Genomic DNA, 22,002 nt, shown 5'->3' with positions numbered 1-22,002 from the left:
TGCACAGTCCTTATGAAGCTGCTGCTACTGATTCCAGCTTTGACATAATCTCCATACATCTTAAATCTCACTTCTTGGCTAGCATGTATCCCAGTGTATTCTAACTACAGTATTTTTATATGCATTTCTCTCACTGTACTCTGAGTTTCTCAACGGCAAGAGTGATGTCTTTTGGGGAACTTTTTAAAAAAGGCCCAAAGCACAAAGATACAATTTGATGAGTTTTCACAAACTGAACATATTCATTTCACTGGCACCTAGATTAAAAAACAAGACAGTACCAGCATCCCAGAAGCCCTCCTCGTTCCCCTTCACCTCTCCCATGCTGCTTTTACTTTCTTATTTAAATATGAAGTTCTTAAATGTGCTATTCTGACATCGGTAGCTTAGTGAACTCTTACATGTGCATAGCCCTATAACCATCACCTGGATAGAGACAATTCCCAACACTTTAAAAACAACAAATCTAGAAATGTATTGTACTTATTGTTGGGTAGCCTGCTTTCTTTTTGTAACTTCTGTCATGTCTATTTTTTCATATCACATATTACTTAAATATTTTTAAATAAATATTTTTATTGGCTGTGTGATGTTTCTGTATAGATGACAGTTTGTAAAATATTACTATACTGTTAGATATTTACTACTAGTTTACTAATTCACTTAATCAGGTTTATTTCCTTCAGGTAATGGTCAAATTAACTACTTGGGGCAGTAGTTCTCAAAGAGCGGTTCCTTGACTAGCACCATCAACATCCCCTGAAAACCTGGGAGAAATGCAAATTCTTGGCCCCACCCAGAACTACTGAATCAGAAACTGTGGAGGGACTGAAATCTCTGTTCAACAAACGCTTCAGGTGATTCTGACACATGCTAAAATTAAACACAATTGTCTTGGAAGGATGAGAACCGTATCTAGGAGATTTTTACAATTATCCAGTGAAACACACATGGGCTCACAGAATTAAACCACTTTTCATGAAACTATTTAAGAAGATAATATAATAAAAATAGTGTTTAACGAAGCTTATTGCAGCAGAAGTAGGCAAGGTAGAAAGTGAAACGTGAACAGGGCAAAAACCCAAGTACAAGACAAAGTAATTCAAGCATGGACTGATGAAGAACAGCAGCTGTGGGAACAGAGAGGAATGATTTTATTGAGTTATTAGTAGTACCTAGAACAGTGCCTCCCAGAAACAAGAACATAACAGTAAGTATTGTGGAATTCATGAAGTAAATTGGGGCCAAATCTTGAAACTCGGGCTGGGAACTTTTTAGTTAATTCCAAAGACAGGAGTGCACCTCTGAGCTTCTGAGCAGAGGAATGGTAGGCACCAAAGGAAACCTTGGCAAGATTAACAAGCCAGTCATTAGCAGATTCAAAACAGGAAGAGGTAAGTCCACGAATCAAGTTTCTGAAAAAGATGAACTAGTGACAAATTTGAGAGGACTGCTTAAATGCTAATCGGCAGGAAGAGATAAGGATTGGGAGTGTGGAAGAACTCAGATAACTTTAGGAATCTAGAAGAATGGTAGTGCCAGTTATTTGAAGTGCAGATGCAAAGTAAAGGTTGCAAAGTGAGACACACAGGTGGTTCTGACTAGCACTAGAGCTCAGGATAAATCAAGGTTAGAAATAAAAATGTGAAGAGTTATCTTCAGAGAAAGGTGCTTTATATTGGGAACAACAACAACAACAAATGTCCAAGGGCTGAAATGGCACTAAGGCTAGATAAGTAGTGGAGAGTGGTAGAAGGAAATCAAGAGGTGCCAAGGAACCCACGATGGCTGGAGCTCAAGAGGGATTACCCAAAAACATCAACCACGGCACAGAGAGCTTATTTCCTCTCAGAAACACACTCTGTGGCACCTTCTTTTTTCTTTTATTTTATAAAATATGTTTTTACTGATTTTTAGAGAGAGGAAGGGAGCTAGATGGAAACATCGAGAGAAACATCGATCAGCTGCCTCTTGCACGATCCCTACTGGGGACCAAGCCCGCAACCTGGGCATGTGCCCTGATTGGAATTGAACCTGCCACCTCTTGGTGCATGCATGGGCCGATGTTCAATCACTGAGCCACGCCAGCCAGGCTCTGTGGCACTCTATTTCTGAATACGTTTGTGGGTGAGACTGCTGTAGGCTGAGTGACCTCAGGCTCCAGTCTCTGCTTTGCTAGCCTAATGTCCACACCAGGGCTGGCCCTGGAAAAGGCATCTCTAATCAAAGCCCTAAACCTAGTCCAGAATTCACCTAACCCGTCTGCGCCTTGAAATGTGGGGTGGAAGAAAGCCAACCTGAACTCTAGGAATGACAAATTATTTCCCAAGTCAGTTAACATTGTTAATAAAGGTGACTTCCCAATTTGTTTCTCAAATAATTTGGAATTTGCCCACAATTTTTAAAAAATTAGCAGCAATGATGACACGTACTGATTGTCTTATATCTTCCATATCTCTGTCCGCTGCTTGGAGACACACAGACAACTAATTCCAAGGTATTAAAAAAGAAAGCAATTCTTCGAGTTCCCTTCAAATATTTATTGAGAATCAGGTCTGTGGATACAATGTTACAAAGCAATAGCTAGTCTTAAGTGAAAGAAACACTCCCCATCCCCCACCCCCCAGGCAAACTCAAAGGCTGAAGAACCCAAGAATTGCAGTTGTTGAGGAAATAAGACGGTTCTCCCGTAAAGTGGTCACAGCCTGGGAATGCACGGGGGCAGGCAGGCGGCCTCACGACTGGGGACGGAGCCTAACTTGTGGAACGCCTGCTCCCAGGTTCCCTCAGCTAGCTCAGGCTGCACAAAACAGCACTCTCAAAAATTAAACACAATGTTGGCACACAATGCACCAACCCACGTTAGAGAACTTCCAGACACCTGTTTTAACGCTTGGAACCATCGGACAGAGCTGGACAATAAAGTCACACCAGGAGCACGAGCGTTTGTTAGGGGCATGAAACCTGCCACAAAATCCCTCCAGGCCCAAGCCCCGCGTGTCCCCCAAATTATACTCAGCTGTTAAGAAAGGAAAGAAACTGGGATCAGAAAGAAAGAAAATCCTGCGAGGTCAAGGCTGAATGAGATCCAGAGCGGCAGAGAGAGAAGGCTCCGCTTCAAAGAAGGTGCTAGAAGGAGTCAGGGCGAAGCACGGGGGCGGGCCGGGGCGCCGCGGCCGGGACGGCGCTCCCCGAGGGCGACTGGAAACTTCGAGGCCAGGCGGGCCACAGGCCCGACACGTTCTCCTCTCGGGGAGCGCAGCTGACGAGGCTGCCTCCCGCAGGGTCACTCACTCACCTTGACAGGAGGCCCGACATCTCCGGCAGCCTAACCTCCAAAACACTCGCGACCCCAAGCAGCCCGAGCGGCGCACCCAGAGCACGCCCCGCGCCTCCAGCCAGCCCCGCCCACCGCCGCCGCGCACCCCCGGAAACAGACGACGAGTCCTCCAGAGGCCCAGAGCGGCCCCGGGCGGGACGTGACGCTACGCAGGGCTGAGGGGCGGGGCGAGAAAAACTGCATGAGAAAAAGGGTTGTGGGCGGGAGAAGGCGGATGGAAGGGGGCGGGGCTTGGGGTGGCTGAGGGGCGGGGCCTGGGTTGGAGCAGGGCGGGGCCTGGGACGGCCGCGCGGCGGGGGCGAAGGCGGGGACGGGAAGGGCAGTGCTGGAGCGGCCGGCAGGGGGCGGACGCGGGCTGGTTGGGAGGCGAGAGAGTCTCTTCCAGAAGCCCGGTGGGGAAAAGCCCCAGCGGTCTAGGCTTGGCGTGCTTAATTTGACTAGCAGAAGGTGACATAGAAAACTCTTCTGGAATTTTAACCTTTTTAAATTAAAAATGTAAATTTAATATTCTTTGAGGACGCAGACAGATGAAACGCACTTGGTAACAGGAAGACAGCAATGGAGTTTATTCCTAATCCAGCATAGCAGAACTCCTTTCACACTGGGACTGGGATATTCCCAGGTTGGGGGGAAAGTTACAGATTCCCTACACTTCCTCAAGGGCAGAGGAGAACTGTCTGGCTGAAAGATGATACAGTACCCTGGCCAGGCGTGGCTCGGGGGTTGCACGTGGACCTAGGACGCGGGAGATCGCGGTTCCTTTCCAGGTCAGGGCACATGCCCAGGCTGCTGGTTCCATCCCCAGTCGGGGGCGTGCAGGAGGCAGCCGATCAATGACGACTCTCCTATCACTGATGTTTCTAACTCTCTCTGAAATCAATAAAGATATATTTTTTAAAAAGATGATACAGTATGTCTTCACCAACTAAGCTAAAAGTTACTGTTACCAGTGAAAGTGTAATTATATAGAAAGTAGCTTACTTTTAAATGAAACCAAGATTTATTTGACTCATCCACTAGGACCCACTGTTAAATTGATTCAGAAAAATGTTCCTCTGCATCCAGATACACCCAGATGTCCAGCAGCAAACATTTCATCACCACAAAAATATTGACTCATTCATCAGAAAGAATTCAGTGAAGAATTTGAGAGGGGAGGAAGTTCAAGGAGTTACTCTTGGGTCCTTCACATTGAAGAAAATACAGTCAAGTCTTCGATCAAAAATTACTTTTCGCCCTGGCCGGATAGCTCAGTTGGATAGAGCATCGTCCCCATAGGCCAAGGTTGTGGGTTGGATCCCCCATCAGGACACATGTAAGAATCAACCAATAAATGCATAAATAAGTGAAACAAGATATCAATGTTTATCTCTCTCCCTTACTCTCTCTTTAAAATAAAAATATATATATATGTTTTTAAAAATTACTTTTCTAATCTAGGTCATATATAATTCCCAAATACACACTGAACCGAGGACAAAGAACAGGCATCACAGAAGGAAACTTTGACCCCCAATTAGTTTCATTTACTTTTTGTAACTTATGTTAGGAATTGTGAGAGGCTAGAAACAAAAAGTAAATGACCATCTTTTTGAACTTTATATTCCGCAGTAGGATACCATCTTTATCTCTGTCTGGAATTAAAAAGGGGTAGAATGGCAAGTGACTGGAAAAGCCCTTCTGGGACAGATATAGGAGTGATAACCTGAATAAAGTGAATGTGATGATTGAGACAGGCCTAGTCTATGGTCTGGTGGAAAAGACAGGCTTGCATAATGATAATTTTCTCTCTCTGGGATAGTTACTGTGACAGAATGTTAAATTCAGGGTTTTGACTGAGGTGCCTAGATATGGTAAATATCAACTATCAAATGAGTTGAGATAGACCACAATGCAATTTTCAAGGAAAATATATATTAACAAGTTTGATAAGTCTTTAAACCTCTGACTCATTTAAAGAATGGGGAAATTTAAAATGTTATGAAGATGATCTTAGAAGAAGAATTTCATAGAATATTATGGAGATTCTAGGTAAGAACTTTGGAGAAAGTATCACTAACTGGACTTTGAAGGACTGGTAGTTGTTTTTATTTGCAATTCAGTTTTAAACAGTTATGGGACATCACTATTTGACATCACCATCTGACATTGCCAGCATGTCTCATTCAGTGCGCACAATAACCAAACTGGTCACCTGATCCAACATGTTTTAGTGGAAAGAGCTTGGCCCAGTATTCAAATCTTCTCTGCCCCCCTAACTTTGTTTGCATGCAACCTGTGTCACACAAGGCCTCATGCTTAGGTTAATGACCCTGGTCACATGCCCAGGTTTCGGGCTCGCTCCCCAGTAGGGGGCGTGCAGGAGGCAGCTGGTGGATGTTTCTATTTCTCCCTCTCTATTATCTAAAAAAATCAATGAAAACATTTTTAAAAAAAGAAAAAAATGAGGCATCCCATGATATTAGTGGTAAAAACAATTGAAATTTATATAATGTATGCCTATATTTAAGAGTGAAAGAGTCAGAGCAAAAAGATAGTGGAAGACATCAGTGTTTAGAATGCTTTTATGATTCAACACGGATGAGGTAGGAAATAATTTGTAGCTGATGAAAAATTTATAGTAATGGTGACACCAAAGATTTCTGTTTTCAAGTTTTAACTTTTGATTTCAACAACAAATAAGAGACTGCTGTATGCTGATCTCCTAGGCTCTAGAGTATGTTGAGGACAAACCTCCATACTCACCCACAAGATAAAGGAAGAAGAGCGGGAGACCAGAAATGACAATGGAGAAGTGAATGGTGACTGGGAATTAGCTTCCTTTTCCTCATTTTGGTGTCAAGTGATGGTCTGCAACTTTCATTCAACTCATTGGTCCCCTTGGAAGCATCCTCTGAACTGTATTTGTTGCTATTTCCAAGGTAAAATTTAACTGTATATGTCAGGTAAAATATTTTTCTTGTGGAAAAATGTGTTATAAAGAAACAAACTATTTGAAGTCAATACAAAAAAAAAGGAGAAAAGTGTATGTTCTTGCTAGTTTTCCAATGTTTTCTTTCCATTTATAGCATTTCATTTGTGGAAACAAGATTAATCAAAATAAGCAAACATTTCAGTGTCAGAACATTCTATTAAAAAAACTTGTGAAAAGCATTCAGGATCAAAGATTCAATATGTAAAGGCATTTTGAAAGCTAAAATTATTTCTAAGTTGTGAGGTAGTAGGGGTAATACTACTGTGCCATGTGCACAAATATATTTAATATGTCTCCAAATATTACCTAAATAATGAAGCACTCTATATATATCACAGAAGGAAGTTACTTAACGAGTTAAAAACACAGTATAATCAGCATATGAGAGATCTACGTCTTGTCTCTGCTTGCCTTTCCATTCTCTTGTTGGCTTAAGATTTTACCAGAATGACTTGGTAATTTTACCAGGTTGAGGCGTGGAGGAGCTATAATGGGTGCAGTTTAGGGGAAAAATTTGATTTTGTGTGTAAGAAATTTTAAGGAAGCCTCTAAAAGTTCTATTTTGAATGCTTAAGAAATTAAAATACTTTTAATACACTATTCTCCATGAAATTAATTTCATTTTCATATTGGCCATGTAATAGCCAAAAGACAGATTATACGATCATTAGCAGTTCTAAAAATAACACTAAGCAAACACTCCAAATCGAAATACACAGAAGGAATAAGCAATCAGGATATAACATTCGCAATAACAAAGTGTGCAATAAAGTAATTTCACAAACTAAAGAGTTACCAGGGAGGATCCAACAGTAAGTTGATTTTAGGGTCTTCCATAGATAGCTAAAGTAAACAAGAAAATATTCAGGAAAGCTGAAGAATTGAAGGAAATGAGTCATTGATAATGTGCTTGCTCCAGAGGATAACCTTTGTACAGAACAACACAGAACTCTACACCTAATCAGCAGGCGCCGGGCCTGGCAGTATACTTAGGAATGTTCAGATGAAGCTCGGGGAAGGGCAATACAGTGTCCCTTCCCTGAACTTTTTGTTCTTGGACTCCAGCCTTTGAAACTCAGATCCTCAGGATCCATACACTTCCAGGCTTTGATTATACTTTATATTTATGATGATTAAACAACAGTTTACAAAACTATTTTTAGTAATATTTGTAAAAACTATGTACACATAGAGAGAGGAGATGGAAAGTTATAATCCACAATGTTAACAGTTATAGTACTTGGGGTGGGTCTTTTTTTCCTTCTTTACATTCTTTCACATCTTTTTCAAATTTTCCACAAACTTTTCTTCATAATGCGTTACTTGTACAACCAGAAAAAATCAATTAAAAAGTTAATAAGTTCCATCTGAAGTATAAATATTTAAAATGTTTTGAAAAAGTCAGTTTTGGCAAAGACCTATCCTATCACTATTGAAAAGCTATGCCATTGGCACAGTAACCCAAAGGAAGATGAAAGGGAGAAAACAGAGGATCTAGAAATAAATATGGCCTAGTGCATAAATGAACTTAATACATGACATACTGGTCATTAAGGATTTAATGTTTGTTTAATAGGGATATAAAAAAAAAAAGGCTAGCTATTTGGGGAAGAAATCAATTTAGAGCTTCTCAAAATAACTTCCAGATTATTAAAGACTTAAATCTTAAAAATCAAATAGTAAAAATATTAGGAGAACTATAAGTGAATATTGACCTAATATTTTGGTTTAAAAGGATCTAGGCATAAAAACAAAGATCTGTAGATTTAACTATACAAAACATTTTTTATTTTGTAAATAATAAAAATCCTTCGGTAAAATTAAAAATCAAACTAATAAAGCATTCATAACAAATGACAAAAGGGCTGCCATACTTACTATATTGTTATTTGAATTAAACGGGATAAATAATAAGACTACAATGTTGCTAGTGGGAGAGCTCTGGGAGGGCAAAGGCATAACTATACTGTTTACCACTTATATTCATTAGCATAATGCCCAGATACAATACAAGGAATTAATATGTATTGAATCAATAGAGTAATGGTTAAACATGAAAAGGCCAGTAAAAGAGGAGAAAGGAGGAGAAAGGAAATATAAGTCAAACAGAAATGTAAACTATTCTTTCACTAATAAAAATGCAATTAAAATGATGAGAAATTAGGAGGTTTTTTGTTTGTGTATATTTGATATAGATGCAGAAATGAGATAGGCAACATCATTCAGAGTGTAGAGGGTTTTGAAGGGCAGTTGGCAAAGTCAGACTGTTGACCATGTAATTCTAAAATCTAACCTAAAGAAATACAATAGGCACTTGATATTTATGAAGGATAAATCTTCTAGACTCATGGACTCTCCAAAGCTGTGTTTTCAAGTTGTGTTCCAAGGAGCCCTGGGGTCTGCACGGGTGTCCAGAGTTTGCCTCAAAGATGAGGAAGAAGGTTCCCCGAGCCCTGCATGTGACTTTTATCTCATTTATATGTTAGGCTCCATATAAGAATATTTTCTTAAAGATCCCACTGAAAACATCAAAATTTGAACGCCGTTGTCCTGTAGCGAATGACTTCTTCAATACAATGCAATGGAGTGTTATTTCTCAAAAACTACTGGAGAAATGAAGAACAAGAGAAACGCTACATTCCCAAACACTGGCCTCACAGTAATTCAGGTTTCTGCTTCAGGAAACTTGTACATCACTCTGTAATTACCTTGTAAATAGTCGAAACCTCAGATGTAAAATCTGAGAATATCCAGGGCCTGTTGCATAATAAATAAAAGATTTGTGCTCTATGATGTTCACCAGCGCTCTTTAATCTCTCAGTCTGTCCTCACAGGAACCAAGGGCCACTCAGATGTTTCAACAGAAGAGATTTTATTGAAAGGACTATTTGCAGAAATTTCGGTGAGATTTAGGGTTTGGGTTGGGTGAAGATTTAGGGTTTGGGTTGGGTGAAGGAAAACACCACCACATGGAGATGACAAGAGACATGGAGGTATTTGGTAACAAAATACCAAGTATCTACCATCTCACCCCCACCCCAAGACCACTATCAACATCTTGCTGAGTTTACATCTTTTAGATGTTATTCTATGCGTATATACACATATGATTATGTTCTATTTGGGATGACAACACAGACATTCATTTGTAAACTGTATTTTTCCACTCAAATCACAAATACTTTCTCAGGCAATAAACATCATCTGTAACTTTTTTAAACATTTAAAACCTTTATAAAAAACTTGTTTCCTCCTCTCTGGTAACTAATCTCTATCTTCAGACACTTAGTTTGCTCTTTCTTTTGGCAATTACCCAATGTACTGTGTGTGTGGTGAGCTTTCTTGTAGTCTATCTACTCTGTGTACACATTATTGCCCTCAGACCATTTTCAGACCACAGCCTGTTTTTCTACAGCCCTCAAGCTAACAGCTTTCATATTTTTAAAGATTTTTTTTTTTTAAATAAAGGACACACACAAAGAAGAAAAGCAACAGAGACATATGTGGCCTGCAAAGCCTAAAGTATTTACTGTCTGGGCTTTAATAGAAAACATTTGTCAATCCCTGTATTATGAATTTCAAGAAATGCTATTTTTGAGTCAAAAGATGTGAGCATTTTTTGAGGTTTTTACTGCATTCTGCCAAATTGCCCTCCAGAAACATTGAAGCAATTTATGTCCTTCTCAGTACTAGCTTGGCCACTTGCCATGCATCCTGCCTCAAGGGTCACAGGCCCAAAACGTTAGCTAGCTCTGAGTATTCTTTTGTTCTCAGTCAACTTGAAGGTGCATTATTGTTTTAAGTTTTCACTTCCCTAAAAAACAGATTTGGCCACTATCTTTCTTGACTTAACTAATTTACATTTTTGCCCATTTTTAAAAAACCGGATATTTATTTTTCTTTGTAAGACCTCTTTATCAAATAAGGATGTCACTCTTTTATCTTTCATATATATTGCAAATTTTTTGATAATTTTTACTTATCTTTTCATTTTATGTAATGGTGTTTTTTTAAAAATATATCTTTATTGATTTCAGAGAGAGGAAAGGAGAGGGAGAGAGAGAGATAGAAACATCAATGGTAAGAGAGTCATTGATCGGCTGCCTCCTGTGCATCCCCGACTGGGGATCGAGCCAGCAACCCAGGCATGTGCCGTGACCAGCAATCAAACCCGGATCGCCTGGATCCTAGGTCGATGCTCAACTGCTGAGCCACGCCCGGCCGGGCTTTAATGGATCTTTTTGATGAAAGAAGTTAAAAATTCGATAGTGAAAGTCTGCCACTTTTCTTTTGTAATTTTTCCCTTTATTTCATGTTTACTTTGAGATTAAAGGAAATTCACTTATATTTTCTCATTGCAATTTCAAGTCTTTTAAAAACTTTAAATCTTTTAATCTTGCTCAAATTTAGCGTCTGCAAAAAGTTTTTAAAGCCTGAGTAGGTAATATGAGTCCTGGAGTAACATTTCGGGGGTTAAATTCAGCCTCACTACATATTACATATTTGAGTTAATTACTTAACCACTCTCTAACTCACTGTTTTATTCTTTATTAAATGGAGATAATAGTAATACGTACCATAGGGTTGATGGGGGAATGAACAGCTATAAAACACAAAAAGCACTTAGCACAGTGCCATTAGCTATTATTATAGCAATAGGAAATACTCCAGGCAAGAGAGATCACATGTATAAACGTACAAAGGTATGAAACAAGTTTGTGCATTTAGGAAACTAGATGTGTTGTGGTAAAATGGGGTGTCAAGTGTCAGGGGCAAGGTTGACAGATGGGAGGGGGAGATAGGCCTTGAAGGCCAAGGTCAGGAGCTTACTCTTAATATACCAGTGATTGGAAACCAGTGAAGGCTTTTAAGCAAGCAAGGAACCCATTGAAATGTGTGATGTAGGATGATCTCTGTGGGAGCAAAGTGGAAAATGGACTAGATTCAGAACATTAATCATATTGCTGTGTTACAAAAACAGTCTCCTGCTCCACCCTCCCCTCCCCAAATTCCTGCTCTCTACAGGCAAATTCTTTCACTTTCTAACTATTTTGGTATTTGCCTCTTCTAAATATCATGTTTAAACTATTATTTTAACTTTTAAACGATTTCTATTTTGCCATCATAGATACGATTATGAGACTAATTAATAAACAATACCAGTGGGGATGGGCCTAAAAGATGAATCTGAGGGAGAAAATCAACCTGACTAGCTAGTGAGTGAAAGCTGGGGAGGGGCAGAATCGGGGAAGTTGTCCCAGGTTGGAGACCAAGGAAGCAGCTGGGTTTGGACACCATTTCCCGTAATGTGACAAGTCTATTGCCCCAGGCTCGGTGCTTCCTCGCCGCTCCGCGGACCGAGTGCGGACATCCCAGGAGGCAGTCTTGGGTGGTTTGGGAAACCGTAGGTGAGAAAACCTGCCAGCTGTGACTTGAGAGCAAAGCTTTCCGGCTTCGTGCCATGGAGGGAGTTACAGGCCTGTAGGTTTTGGGGGGTGGGGGGGCGCAGCCGCTCCCGCAGGAGCAGCCCCCTGCGCCCCGGGTGGGGGCTCGCGGGCGGTGCCGTTTCCTGGGCGTGCCGCGTCGTGGAGGCGGGAAGCGCTGCTTCGAGGGCGCGGCCCGCGCGCCCACCCGCAACCTTCCACCTGCCCCAGCCGGGCCCCTTCCGCTCAACACTTTGTTGCCGTTTTAAAATCCCTCCTGCTCCCCCCACCCCATCGCCACCCACTCCTAGCCCCACCCACCGTTCAAACCATCTTTAAGGTACACTGAGGACCACAGCTCACAGGGTTCAGGAGGGGGCGCTGTGCCCGCGACGCGCTCACTGCCGAGGCGGCGGGGGGCCCGCACCCCCTAAGGCGAGCGCCCCGCGGCCGCAGCCGGGTGAGCGGCGGGGCGAGCGGCGGGCGCCCCGCGTTCCCACCGGGACAGCGCGGCCCGGCTTCACCGCCCCCAGCCCCCCCCGCCACCCCCCCTCGCCAACCCCATCCCCAAACAGGGCACAGGCAGGGAGCAGGATTTCAACTGCGACCTCGCGGGCAGCTACAAGGGCAAAAGCGGCGCATCGGGCGGCTCCGGAGCCGCTTCTTGCCCGCACTCCCCCGAATGACCACGCTCCGCTTGTGACGTCCCGACGCCCGGCTGCTGCGGGCGCGGGATGGCCGGTCCGCCCCGGAGCCTCGACGCGTCCCCGCAGGGCCCCCCGCGCGGGCCGGGGGGCGGGCGGCCCGGCGGAGGCCGAGGGAGGCAGCCCGGGCCGGCGGGAGCGCCCCGGCCGCGCCTGCCCCGGTGACCGCGCCGCGCTCCCGGCGCCCTGCGCCAGCCTCCGTTCCCCGCGTTCCCCCCTCCCCGCCCCCGCCCCTTCCGTTTCTGGAGGCGGAGGCTGCGGCGACCTCGGCGCTCGCATCCCGGCGTAGGTGAGACGGCTTCCTCCCCGCGGGTCCCCCGGTCCCGGCGCGGCACCGCTCCCGATCGCCGCCCCGGACGGCGGGTGAGTAAATCTGGGCCTCGGGACGCCTGGCGCTCCGCCCGGCCCGTGATGACCGCGCTCGGCGGCGGCGAGGCTACCGGCCCGGCCCGCCCGGCGCCGCCGCGGCCGGAGCGCGGGCCTGGCCCCTGGCCCCGCGGCCACCGCCCGAGAGCGGTGGAGGGGAGAAAGACGGGCAAACTACTTTTGGTTTTCACCGAACCTTAGCGCTTCTTGGGCTAAGAGGCTGACCTGACAGTTGCCGAGAGCGGTGACCTGGGTTCAACAGGTAGATGGCGTAGCGGTCAAGCGCCCCGGGCTTCGCGTTGCAAGATGCTTCTGCGGGGTCCACAGCTCCGGCCCGCCGCTGCTGACCTGCCGCCGCGCGGGCGGGAGACAAACACGGTGGGACTGTATTTAGAAAAGCCTTCACCGCCTTGCTTTTAATTCTCTGCATTTTGAAAGGCGGTTTTGTGAGATGTGCATCGTTGGTGTGAGCAGAGAAGGAGGTGGGAGAAAATATTTAACCTGGATTTGGACGAATCATGGATACTGTCAGGCACCAAGTCTCTAGATTATTTAATAAATCCATGAGGAATACATTAAAAACAATCAAGGTGTATATTTTAGAGATTTCCAGTTTTAAAGCTAATTTTAAAGCTGGTTTTAAAGCTGAATAACCTGACATTTGCCCACTGTGTGAATGACATTTCACTGCAAAAGAACAGTGGGGAAAGGCTGTATGGACATTCCACTGAACTGCATCCCGCATGTTGAATAAAGCAATTTTTTGGCCCCTTTTTCTGTGATGCCTAGCTTTGTAACCAAAGAAATTGATAAGGATCGGCCCTGCTCAGTGTGACAATAGTCTAATGATGAAAATAATCCACTGCACTGCTGTGGACTGGTGACCTCATTTTCACTTTTCTAAATGGGGACTATAAGGGAAAAAATAAAGACAATGGAAGAGTTGATTTTTTCAATGCAGATATTTGCATTTTTACTTAGAACCTGCTTTACTTTTAAGCTTTTGTCAATTTTTATACTACTCTTGAAGTTAGTTCTTAGTCACGAAGAGGATTATGTAAGATGCATAAAGTTACACTTTACTTTTTGCCTAGGATAAGCTACCATTTCTTTGCAAGCTTTTGGACTAAACCACCACTTGCTTGGAAATTGCGGCTTGGACTCAGGCCATTTAATGTGAAATATCTTATTACAGATTTAAATTAAAGCTACACTTGAGGTAGTCCTGAAAACATAACAAAAAGAAAATATGCCTTATTTGACATAATAAGACCTGTGGAAAAAAGTTATAAACATTTATTATATATGTATTTCCCCTTTTATTTGTCTCCGATAACAATTAGAAAATGTCTTATTCTCTTTCATCTTCTAGATAAGTTGCCTAAAAGGTAATTTATTAAAGTGATTAATAAAAACAAGTGTCTTCTTCATTTATTAAAGGTGAGGATGGTCTACGTGAGAACTTTTTCTGGATATGCATCCTGACAAATGTCCTTGTTAAAGTAGAGGGTGGGGCAAAAGTAGGTTTACAATTGTGAGTACGAGAAACACAGAGTTTATTCTTGTATTATTATTTATTAATTATTGCATTATTTTCCATATGACTGTAAACCTATTTTTGCCCCACTCCGTGTTTTGAATCTTGTGATGAAGCTAATAAAACGTTCTCTGATTTTTTGTTTTTCAGTTTAGAGTTTAGAAATAAAAGCAGAGTTGACAACACTTTGCTTCCCATCTCTCCTGATTAGTGTAGTGTTTCCCAAGCTTACCTAATTTTATAATTTACCTGGTGGTGGATAATAGTGGCTTAAAAAGACTCCCAGGTGGCAACTTGGGATTTCCTGAATCAAAATTTCTAAGGGAAAGGCAAGAATTAAAATAGGCCCAGATGATAACATTTTAAAAGGGCAGACCAAAACAAACACAAAAGGCAAGATTTCAAAACACAGGTGGAAAAGAACTGTTGCTGGAATAAATAGCTGACGTAACCTGTTAGCATTCCTGTACATAAAATGTTTTTAAATGGGAACTATGGTTTTACTAATGTGATAATGTCACCCATTTAGAAAATCTGAAGCTTTTATATCCTTTTGTAGTGAGAACTTCTGGTGATGGAGCTTAGCAAACATTTTTGCATGTTTAGTCTCTTTTATGTGGTATGCAGTGTTAATTCAAGTTTTTTAATGTTCTGAGAGCATTTTATTAAAGGATTTTTAATGCAGATTACTGTGACTAGTAAGCCATAGCAAAATACTGTGCCTGATCATTTCTTTCATATAGCACATTTATTTGTTACCTCTTCTTTGTTTGTATTTAGGAAAGATAAATGTGCAAACTTTTTTTCATGTTTCTAAGCCATTTATTTAATAACCAAGTTTCTAGTCATTCAGGATGCAGAATGTATATAACATGCTTCCTATCTGTTCAGTGACTCACATGGACCTGGAGAATCATAACAATTTTCTTTTTTTTGTTCCAGAATTTTTATTGATTGATTGATTGATTTCTGAGAGAGAGAGAGGAAGGAAGGGAGGAAAAAAGGGAGAGGGAGAGAAACATCAATTTGCTGTTCCTCTTATTTATGCATTTATTGGCTGATTCATGTATGTGCCCTGAATGGGGATGGAACCTCAACCTTGGCTAATCCGGATGACAACCCAACCAACTGAGCTACCAAGCCGGGGCCCATAACAATTTTCAATATATTTACTGTAATGTCTCCCTGCTCAAATTTTCTTTTAGCAATAGCGGTCTTGGATTTTGATGACAATCGCACTCATAAAACCCACATCTTCATGCAGCATAAAGTTTATTAGGCTCCAAGAAAGACTATAGAACAGGAATAACAACGCAGCTGAGGTCTCAGACTCCCAGTCATAGTGTCTGATGCCCTTTCATACTTGGGGTATGAGATCCAAGGCTAAGTGGAAACGGACAATCTCTGTTTAGGAAAGTCATCAGCTCTAGGATTACTTTAGCTTTTGTATCACTGGCCATCCTCACGTAAACATGACTACTAGGCAGTCTCCAACTGCAGCTGACTCTTATCAATACTGATTATTCAGTACTTGAAAAACAATGACAATAATGAGGTACTGGTGCTTGGTTTGGCATATTATCCTCAATCAGATTCTGATTTATCTTGGAATAAGGCATACTTTAAAAATAGGTAAATTAATTCTGTGACTTAGTGTTGCAAGAAAGATTCGGCCAAAGGTAAATACTCTCGTGTCCCTGAAGCTAGAAGAAAGGCCAGACTTACCTAACCCTTACTTCCTGTTTCTCTCCAATATTTTTGCTACTTTTCCTCCATCTTTTTCTTATAATTTTTAATACAGAGACTTCTGCAATATTTGTTGCACAAAAATAGACATACTAAAACCTCAAAGCATCAACAACTACCAGGACCTCTATTATTCAGTGAACAGTTGTGGGGAAAAATCACATTAACTTTGGTTATACCCCTTTACAACTTTCCAATATTTCTCTACCACTAGGAGAACCTGGTAGAGCTCTAGGAGGTAAAGCTCACAAAAAAGTGGGCGTTCATGGAGCTTTACACTCTGAGTTGATTCATCAGTTTACAGTTCAGGCTTTCCTACCCTGTTACTGGTTTCCACAGAGGTTTCTGCTAGGATCATCATTATCAAGCGATGCTGGCTGATATTTTTCTTCCAAACCATCCAAAGAAACTTCTTGGGTAAATGTTATAGTCAGCTTCATTCAAATACCCTTCCAACAGAAAACATATCCAGGGATTTCTTCTAGCAGTGTCTGTGGATTAGCACTACATCTGACTCAAGGTGGCTTAGTATTTATATCCTTAGTTATAGGAGTTTCATTTAGCTAGTCTTCAGCTGGCTCTCCAAGTTGATTGTTCTCTAATTTAGTTGTAATTTTGATGTGATCATGGGAGGAGGCAAGCACAGCACTTACCTACTCTGCCATCTTGATTAGAACTCAACAAGTATGCAAATTTTTGATAATTTGTTCATAGCTTTTATTAAAATGACCCGACCTCATCCAAAAAAGGAAAAAAAACCCTTTATTTGGGTATAAAACATGGTCAATTATATATAAAAACAACTTAACAAAATAGAGTATTAAACATCTATAAAAGAATTTGTTAAGATAAATTACTACAATGGAAAGTGTCAATTTCCTTTCCTTCTCTTTCCATTCTTTTTCTTTCTTTTTTTTTGAGGTGGGTGAGGAAGATTGTCTGCTTGCTTGTTTTGATTTTTAATCAACTAAAAAGACTTAAAATCTCCTAAATTACCCACTTTTAAATTAATGTAAATATTTGCTAATTTAATGCATAGATACTTACACTTGTCCTTGTCTTTACAGAGTGATGGTGGTAGGTTTCCCTTAATGCTAATGAAAGTTATAATATATATCAAAGGAGTTAAATTCAAATGACCAAAAGAAACTGTACTTTTAATATTGCTTAAGGAAAACCTTATTTAAAGTGATCATAATTTTTCATTATCAGTATTTTTAAAATAGGATCTGAGCTTCTAACTTCTAGGAAACCCCTCTAGTTAATTCCTGGAAATTTGCAAGAACCCCATATACTTCCAGTTTGATCTGGGAATAATCTAAGGTATGTTTTAAAAATGTGGCTAATTGTTAGCTTCATGAATATCAAAGAATGAGGAAAACAGAAATAAGAATAGGGCCAAGAACGTAAAAATTAACCAGCTTAGACATTTTATGTATGGTTGCAGGATCTGCAAGAATGCAGAAGTATTTAGAATGTTGGTATTTATATGTTGGTGTGGCTTTAATAACCATTTATATCTTTTTAGTACTTTGACCCATTTATATCTTTGTCCTACTTTGACCTCTTTCAAGTAAAAGGTACTATAAATATTACTTTGTCAGTTTGTGTTCCTTTAAAGGTAAATGCTACCTTCAGTATTGGTTTTTATTCTACTCAACGTTTGTATATATTTGTTAAAAAGAAGCATTTGCCTCTACAAAGTAGAAGTAGAAGGATGAGATGTTCTGCTAACCCCAGTCTGCCAAAATGATACATGATGTGATCTATGACTTCTGCTTTCTTACTATAATATTTGGAGAATATATTTTAGATCATATAATTTATCATTACTGAAATAAATGATAATAAAAGAACTCCTTTGAGTCATGTTTTCTAACAGTTATAATCCTAAAATTTGAATAAATAATCCCTTACAGATTAATTTTTTGGTGCAAGAAAATCCTTTTAAACATATCTCTCTAATGTAATGAAAATCAATCCATATACAGAACTTCCACGATGAGTCGTGAAGAGATGGAAAAATGTGTATCCTGTTCTCAAGCAACTTGAAATCTATTAGAGAACCATGGTGCCAAGGAGTGGCTTGGGGGAGGGGGTTTAGGTCCTCTTCACAATGTTCATGAACCCCTCCACAGACACCCACACTCAAAGCACTGTATATAAACATACAACCTAAGTAAAACCCAGTGTGGTTGCTATGAAAAATCAACTTTAAGACAAATAGCCTAGTGTCTTATTTCAATCTAATTTTCATGCCCTTACCGTAACCTCTTTTTCCCCTCATTCAATCAACCAATATGCTCTTGTTAGGTAGATGATAAGTATCAATATCAAAAGCTTTTAAAATGTGCATTTTTTTGAACTTGCAATTTTGTTTGCATTTTATTCTTTAAAAAATTATAGTAAAATTAAAAAAAAATTATAGTAAAATTTATATAACATAAAACTTATCATTTGAACCAATTTTATGGGTACAAGTCAGTGGTATTAAGTACTTTTCCATTGTCATGTAGCTATCACCATTACCCATCTCCCGCACTTTTCCTTCATCCCAAACTGAAACTCTGAACACGTTAAACAAGAACTCCCTTTACTCTCCCACAGCCCCTGTAACCACCATTCTCCTTCCTGTGTCGATGAATTTAAGTATTTTGGGTACCTCATACAAGTGGAATCATATAATATTTGTTCTTTTGAGTCTGGCTTACTCACTATTAGCATAATGTTTTCACTCTTAGCACATGTTGTAGCATGTGTCAGAATGTCATTCCTTCTTACAGCTGTGTGATATTCCCTAACCTCTTTTGTATGGAAAGTAGAGACCGAAACAAGGAAGTTTTGAACTGGAACAGACCATAGAAATCTCATCCAACCTCTGTGCCCCCTCCTTTCTTATCTTTTTTTTATGTTTACAAAAATGAGGAAAATAAGGCCCTGAAAGCTTGAGTCATGTGGCTAAGGTTTCACACCTGGTTGGTTAAAGGCAGCTCTCCTATGGCCTAAACGGGAGCTCTGTCTACCACACACCCATGTGGCCCATATACACAATGAAAGGCAAGTGCTAAGTGAGTTGGTGTCGAAAGTAAGTGTTGCAAGAGTTCAGATGGAAAGATAAATTGATCTGGTAATCTCCCTTAATGACTGAAACATGTTTTACTAAAAAAAACACCATTCAAAATGGGCTTGAGGATTAATAAGATTCTAGAATCTGATTAATAGTGATCAAAACTATAAACTATTCAATGCAAAAGATTTTTTTTACAAGCCATACGTGTGTGCCTTTTCTTTTTGCCTTGAATTATGCTAATTTGTATTTTAAAAAATATTCTTTTCTACAGTTCAGATAATTACACTGAATCTGCTTTTTATTTTATTCTACGTGATTTCAGACTTCATTTGTGACACCACAATTGTTCTAAAAACATCTCTTAGCATACAAAAGTTTAAGCATATAGTTGGAGAACAGCAGATAGAAAACTACCTGAATAGAGTTTCTGTTTAATGAAAATGTTCTAACTATGGAGAAGAAGGGCAAAAAGGGTCATTATCAAATTTAAAAGTATTTTTAAATGGAATGCTTTTTCATAATTTTCAAATGAGTTCTGAGAAGTCTTTAAAATGCATATTTTATACAAGTATTATGCTAATGTAGAATATTTATTATGTATATCAACTTACCTTTCTTCAGCATTTAATTTTTGTTACAAATATGGCAATATAAGTTGAGCCTTAGCTGACCAAGGCCATCATTCTTAGTTGCAGTAGCTGTAGGGTTCCCTGTTCTGCTCCTAAGTAACCAATGAGAGACAGAGCTGACTGTTGCACCTAGTGTTTCCTTACAATTTCAGATGATATTCCCTGTTTTTCAACCTAGATCTACTAAATCAATATCTCCAGGGGAAAAGCCCAAAAATCTATATGCTTAACAAGCGTTCCAATTAATTCTTGATGTCACTAATTTGGAAAACGCTGCTTCAGCACAAGCTTGCATTTACAAACTGCCAGTGCAGCCTTTGAGAACAGAAGACATCTTTGTGGTCTCTTGCTTTGAGCAGCATCAGTGAGCAAATATGTGGGCTAACGTGGTCCATTTGTAGCCTTAGTAGAACTAGGGTGAAGCAAACCGAAAGGCTTAGAAATTGCGTGTATGTCAACACTATTTGAAGGTTAGGAATGGGGAAGGGAGGAATGTTAAGGTTAAATAGATGGATTTACATATTCCATATTTAATGTCTTTTCTAACAAAACCAAATTAAACTTACTATTTTAATCAACTAAATTAATCTTGTAACTATAGTTCACCTCTAAATGACAGAGAATAATTTCAGAATCTGACTCGTGCTTTAAAAAAATGTGGTTCAGTTGCTAGTCATCTACAGAGTATAGGTAGACTTTTCAATGAATAAATATGGGCCCACATGCTTAACGTCACCTGGGAAATGCTGATAAAATCCAAGTACGATAAATAATATGATGAAGATGAAGTCTATATTTACAAAGCTAGGAGGAAATTCATCAGCCAAGATTGAACACCTCTGAGGTATGTGCTAAGACTCATAAGAAACCACACACAGTTAATGTACCCTGTGTTGGGGAGCTGGAGTAGAGATGCGGCCTGCCTTGGTTCTCCCATGGCCCAGGTGCTCAGGATGAAGGAGGGTCAGGAATGGCTCCTGGAGGAGCCAGCTGTTGAACTGACTCGCCTCTCTATGCACGTGAGCATGTGCACACACACGCATGCACTTGCATGTGCTCATACATACAATACTCTCTTTAAAAAACTTTTTATTAAATTAAAAATACACACAGAAAAGTATGCAAGGTCTAAATGTATAGCTTGATGAATTTACACAGTCAACCCGCCCATATAGCCATCACTCAGATCCAGAATACAGGGTGGGGCAAAAGTAGGTTGACAGTTGTGAGTATGAGGAACAGTTTATTCTTGTATTATTTATTAATTATTGTATTATTTTCCATACGAGCAACTGTCAACCTACTTTTGGCCCACCCTGTATTATCAGTGCCTAAAAACTTCCCTCATATTCCCCATCAATAACCCTTCCTTCTTCTCTGAGGATAACCATCATTGTGACTTCTAACACCTTAAGTTAGTTTTGCTTGTTTTTGAATGTCAAATAAATTAAATTGCACAGCACATTTCTTTCGGCAGCATGTTTTTTGTGAGATTCGTCCACAAGTGTTGCCTATAGCAGTAATTATTTCATTTTCACTGCTTGTGTAGTATTTTAATATGTAAATATGCCACAGTTAATTCCGCTTTATTATTGATGGTTATTTGGATTATTCCTAGTGTTAGGTTATTGCAAATTATGCTGCTTATAAATACCCTGTACTTGTTTTTTCATGTATATATGCATATATACCCAATTTCTGTTGGGTACATATCTACAAGGGAAATTGCTGGATCATAGGTTATGCTTATATTCAACAAATTACAAATAATTTTCCAAAATGCGTGTAAGTTTTACTCACCCCAGCAGTGTATCCTCACTCAAACTTGAAATTCTCAGCTTTTAATTGTAGCTATTTCACTGCAATGGTATTGTGATTTTAAGTCGCATTATCCTGATTACTAATGAGGTAGACTATCTTTCCATATGTTTATTGGTCATTTGAAAACCTCATTTATGAAGTATTTTATTCGAGCTTCTTGCCCTTGAACTGCTTCGGGAGGGTAAGCAGACATGAGGCACAGAAGGCAGAAGGAAGGCAAGTCACCCAGACGGAACAGCATGTGCAAATTAATGGTCTGTACAGAGTGTGAGGGTAAATGGACAGATAGTGGGAAATCAGCTACGAAAATGCTACATTTAATCAGACCTCTGACGTGATGACAGCAATATTACACAGATCGAAGTACAATAACATCAGAAAAGTACAGGCAG

The 22,002-nt window shown here is 40.4% G+C and overlaps 1 protein-coding gene across 3 annotated transcripts in view; it reads right to left on the bottom strand.

The window, feature by feature from the left end:
* The window catches only part of HIBCH (3-hydroxyisobutyryl-CoA hydrolase), a 54,952-nt gene extending 51,580 nt beyond the window's left edge, over positions 1 to 3,372 (bottom strand). Inside the window, exon 1 of one of the 3 annotated variants that reach the window (XM_087819704.1) lies at positions 3,299 to 3,372. In XM_087819704.1, the coding sequence (XP_087675830.1) occupies positions 3,299 to 3,318 (20 nt within the window). In that variant the 5' untranslated portion in view covers positions 3,319 to 3,372. The remainder of the gene's footprint in view (positions 1 to 3,298) is intronic. The other 2 variants (XM_087819702.1, XM_087819705.1) reach the window with 2 other exon arrangements.
* Between the last annotated feature and the right edge of the window lie 18,630 nt (positions 3,373 to 22,002).

This window comes from Miniopterus natalensis, chromosome 8 (assembly GCF_054644295.1).
Source record: "Miniopterus natalensis isolate mMinNat1 chromosome 8, mMinNat1.hap1, whole genome shotgun sequence".
Taxonomy (NCBI): domain Eukaryota; kingdom Metazoa; phylum Chordata; class Mammalia; order Chiroptera; family Miniopteridae; genus Miniopterus; species Miniopterus natalensis.
The sequence above is the reverse complement of the archived record's forward strand: the minus strand, read 5'-3'. Positions and strand labels throughout refer to the sequence as shown.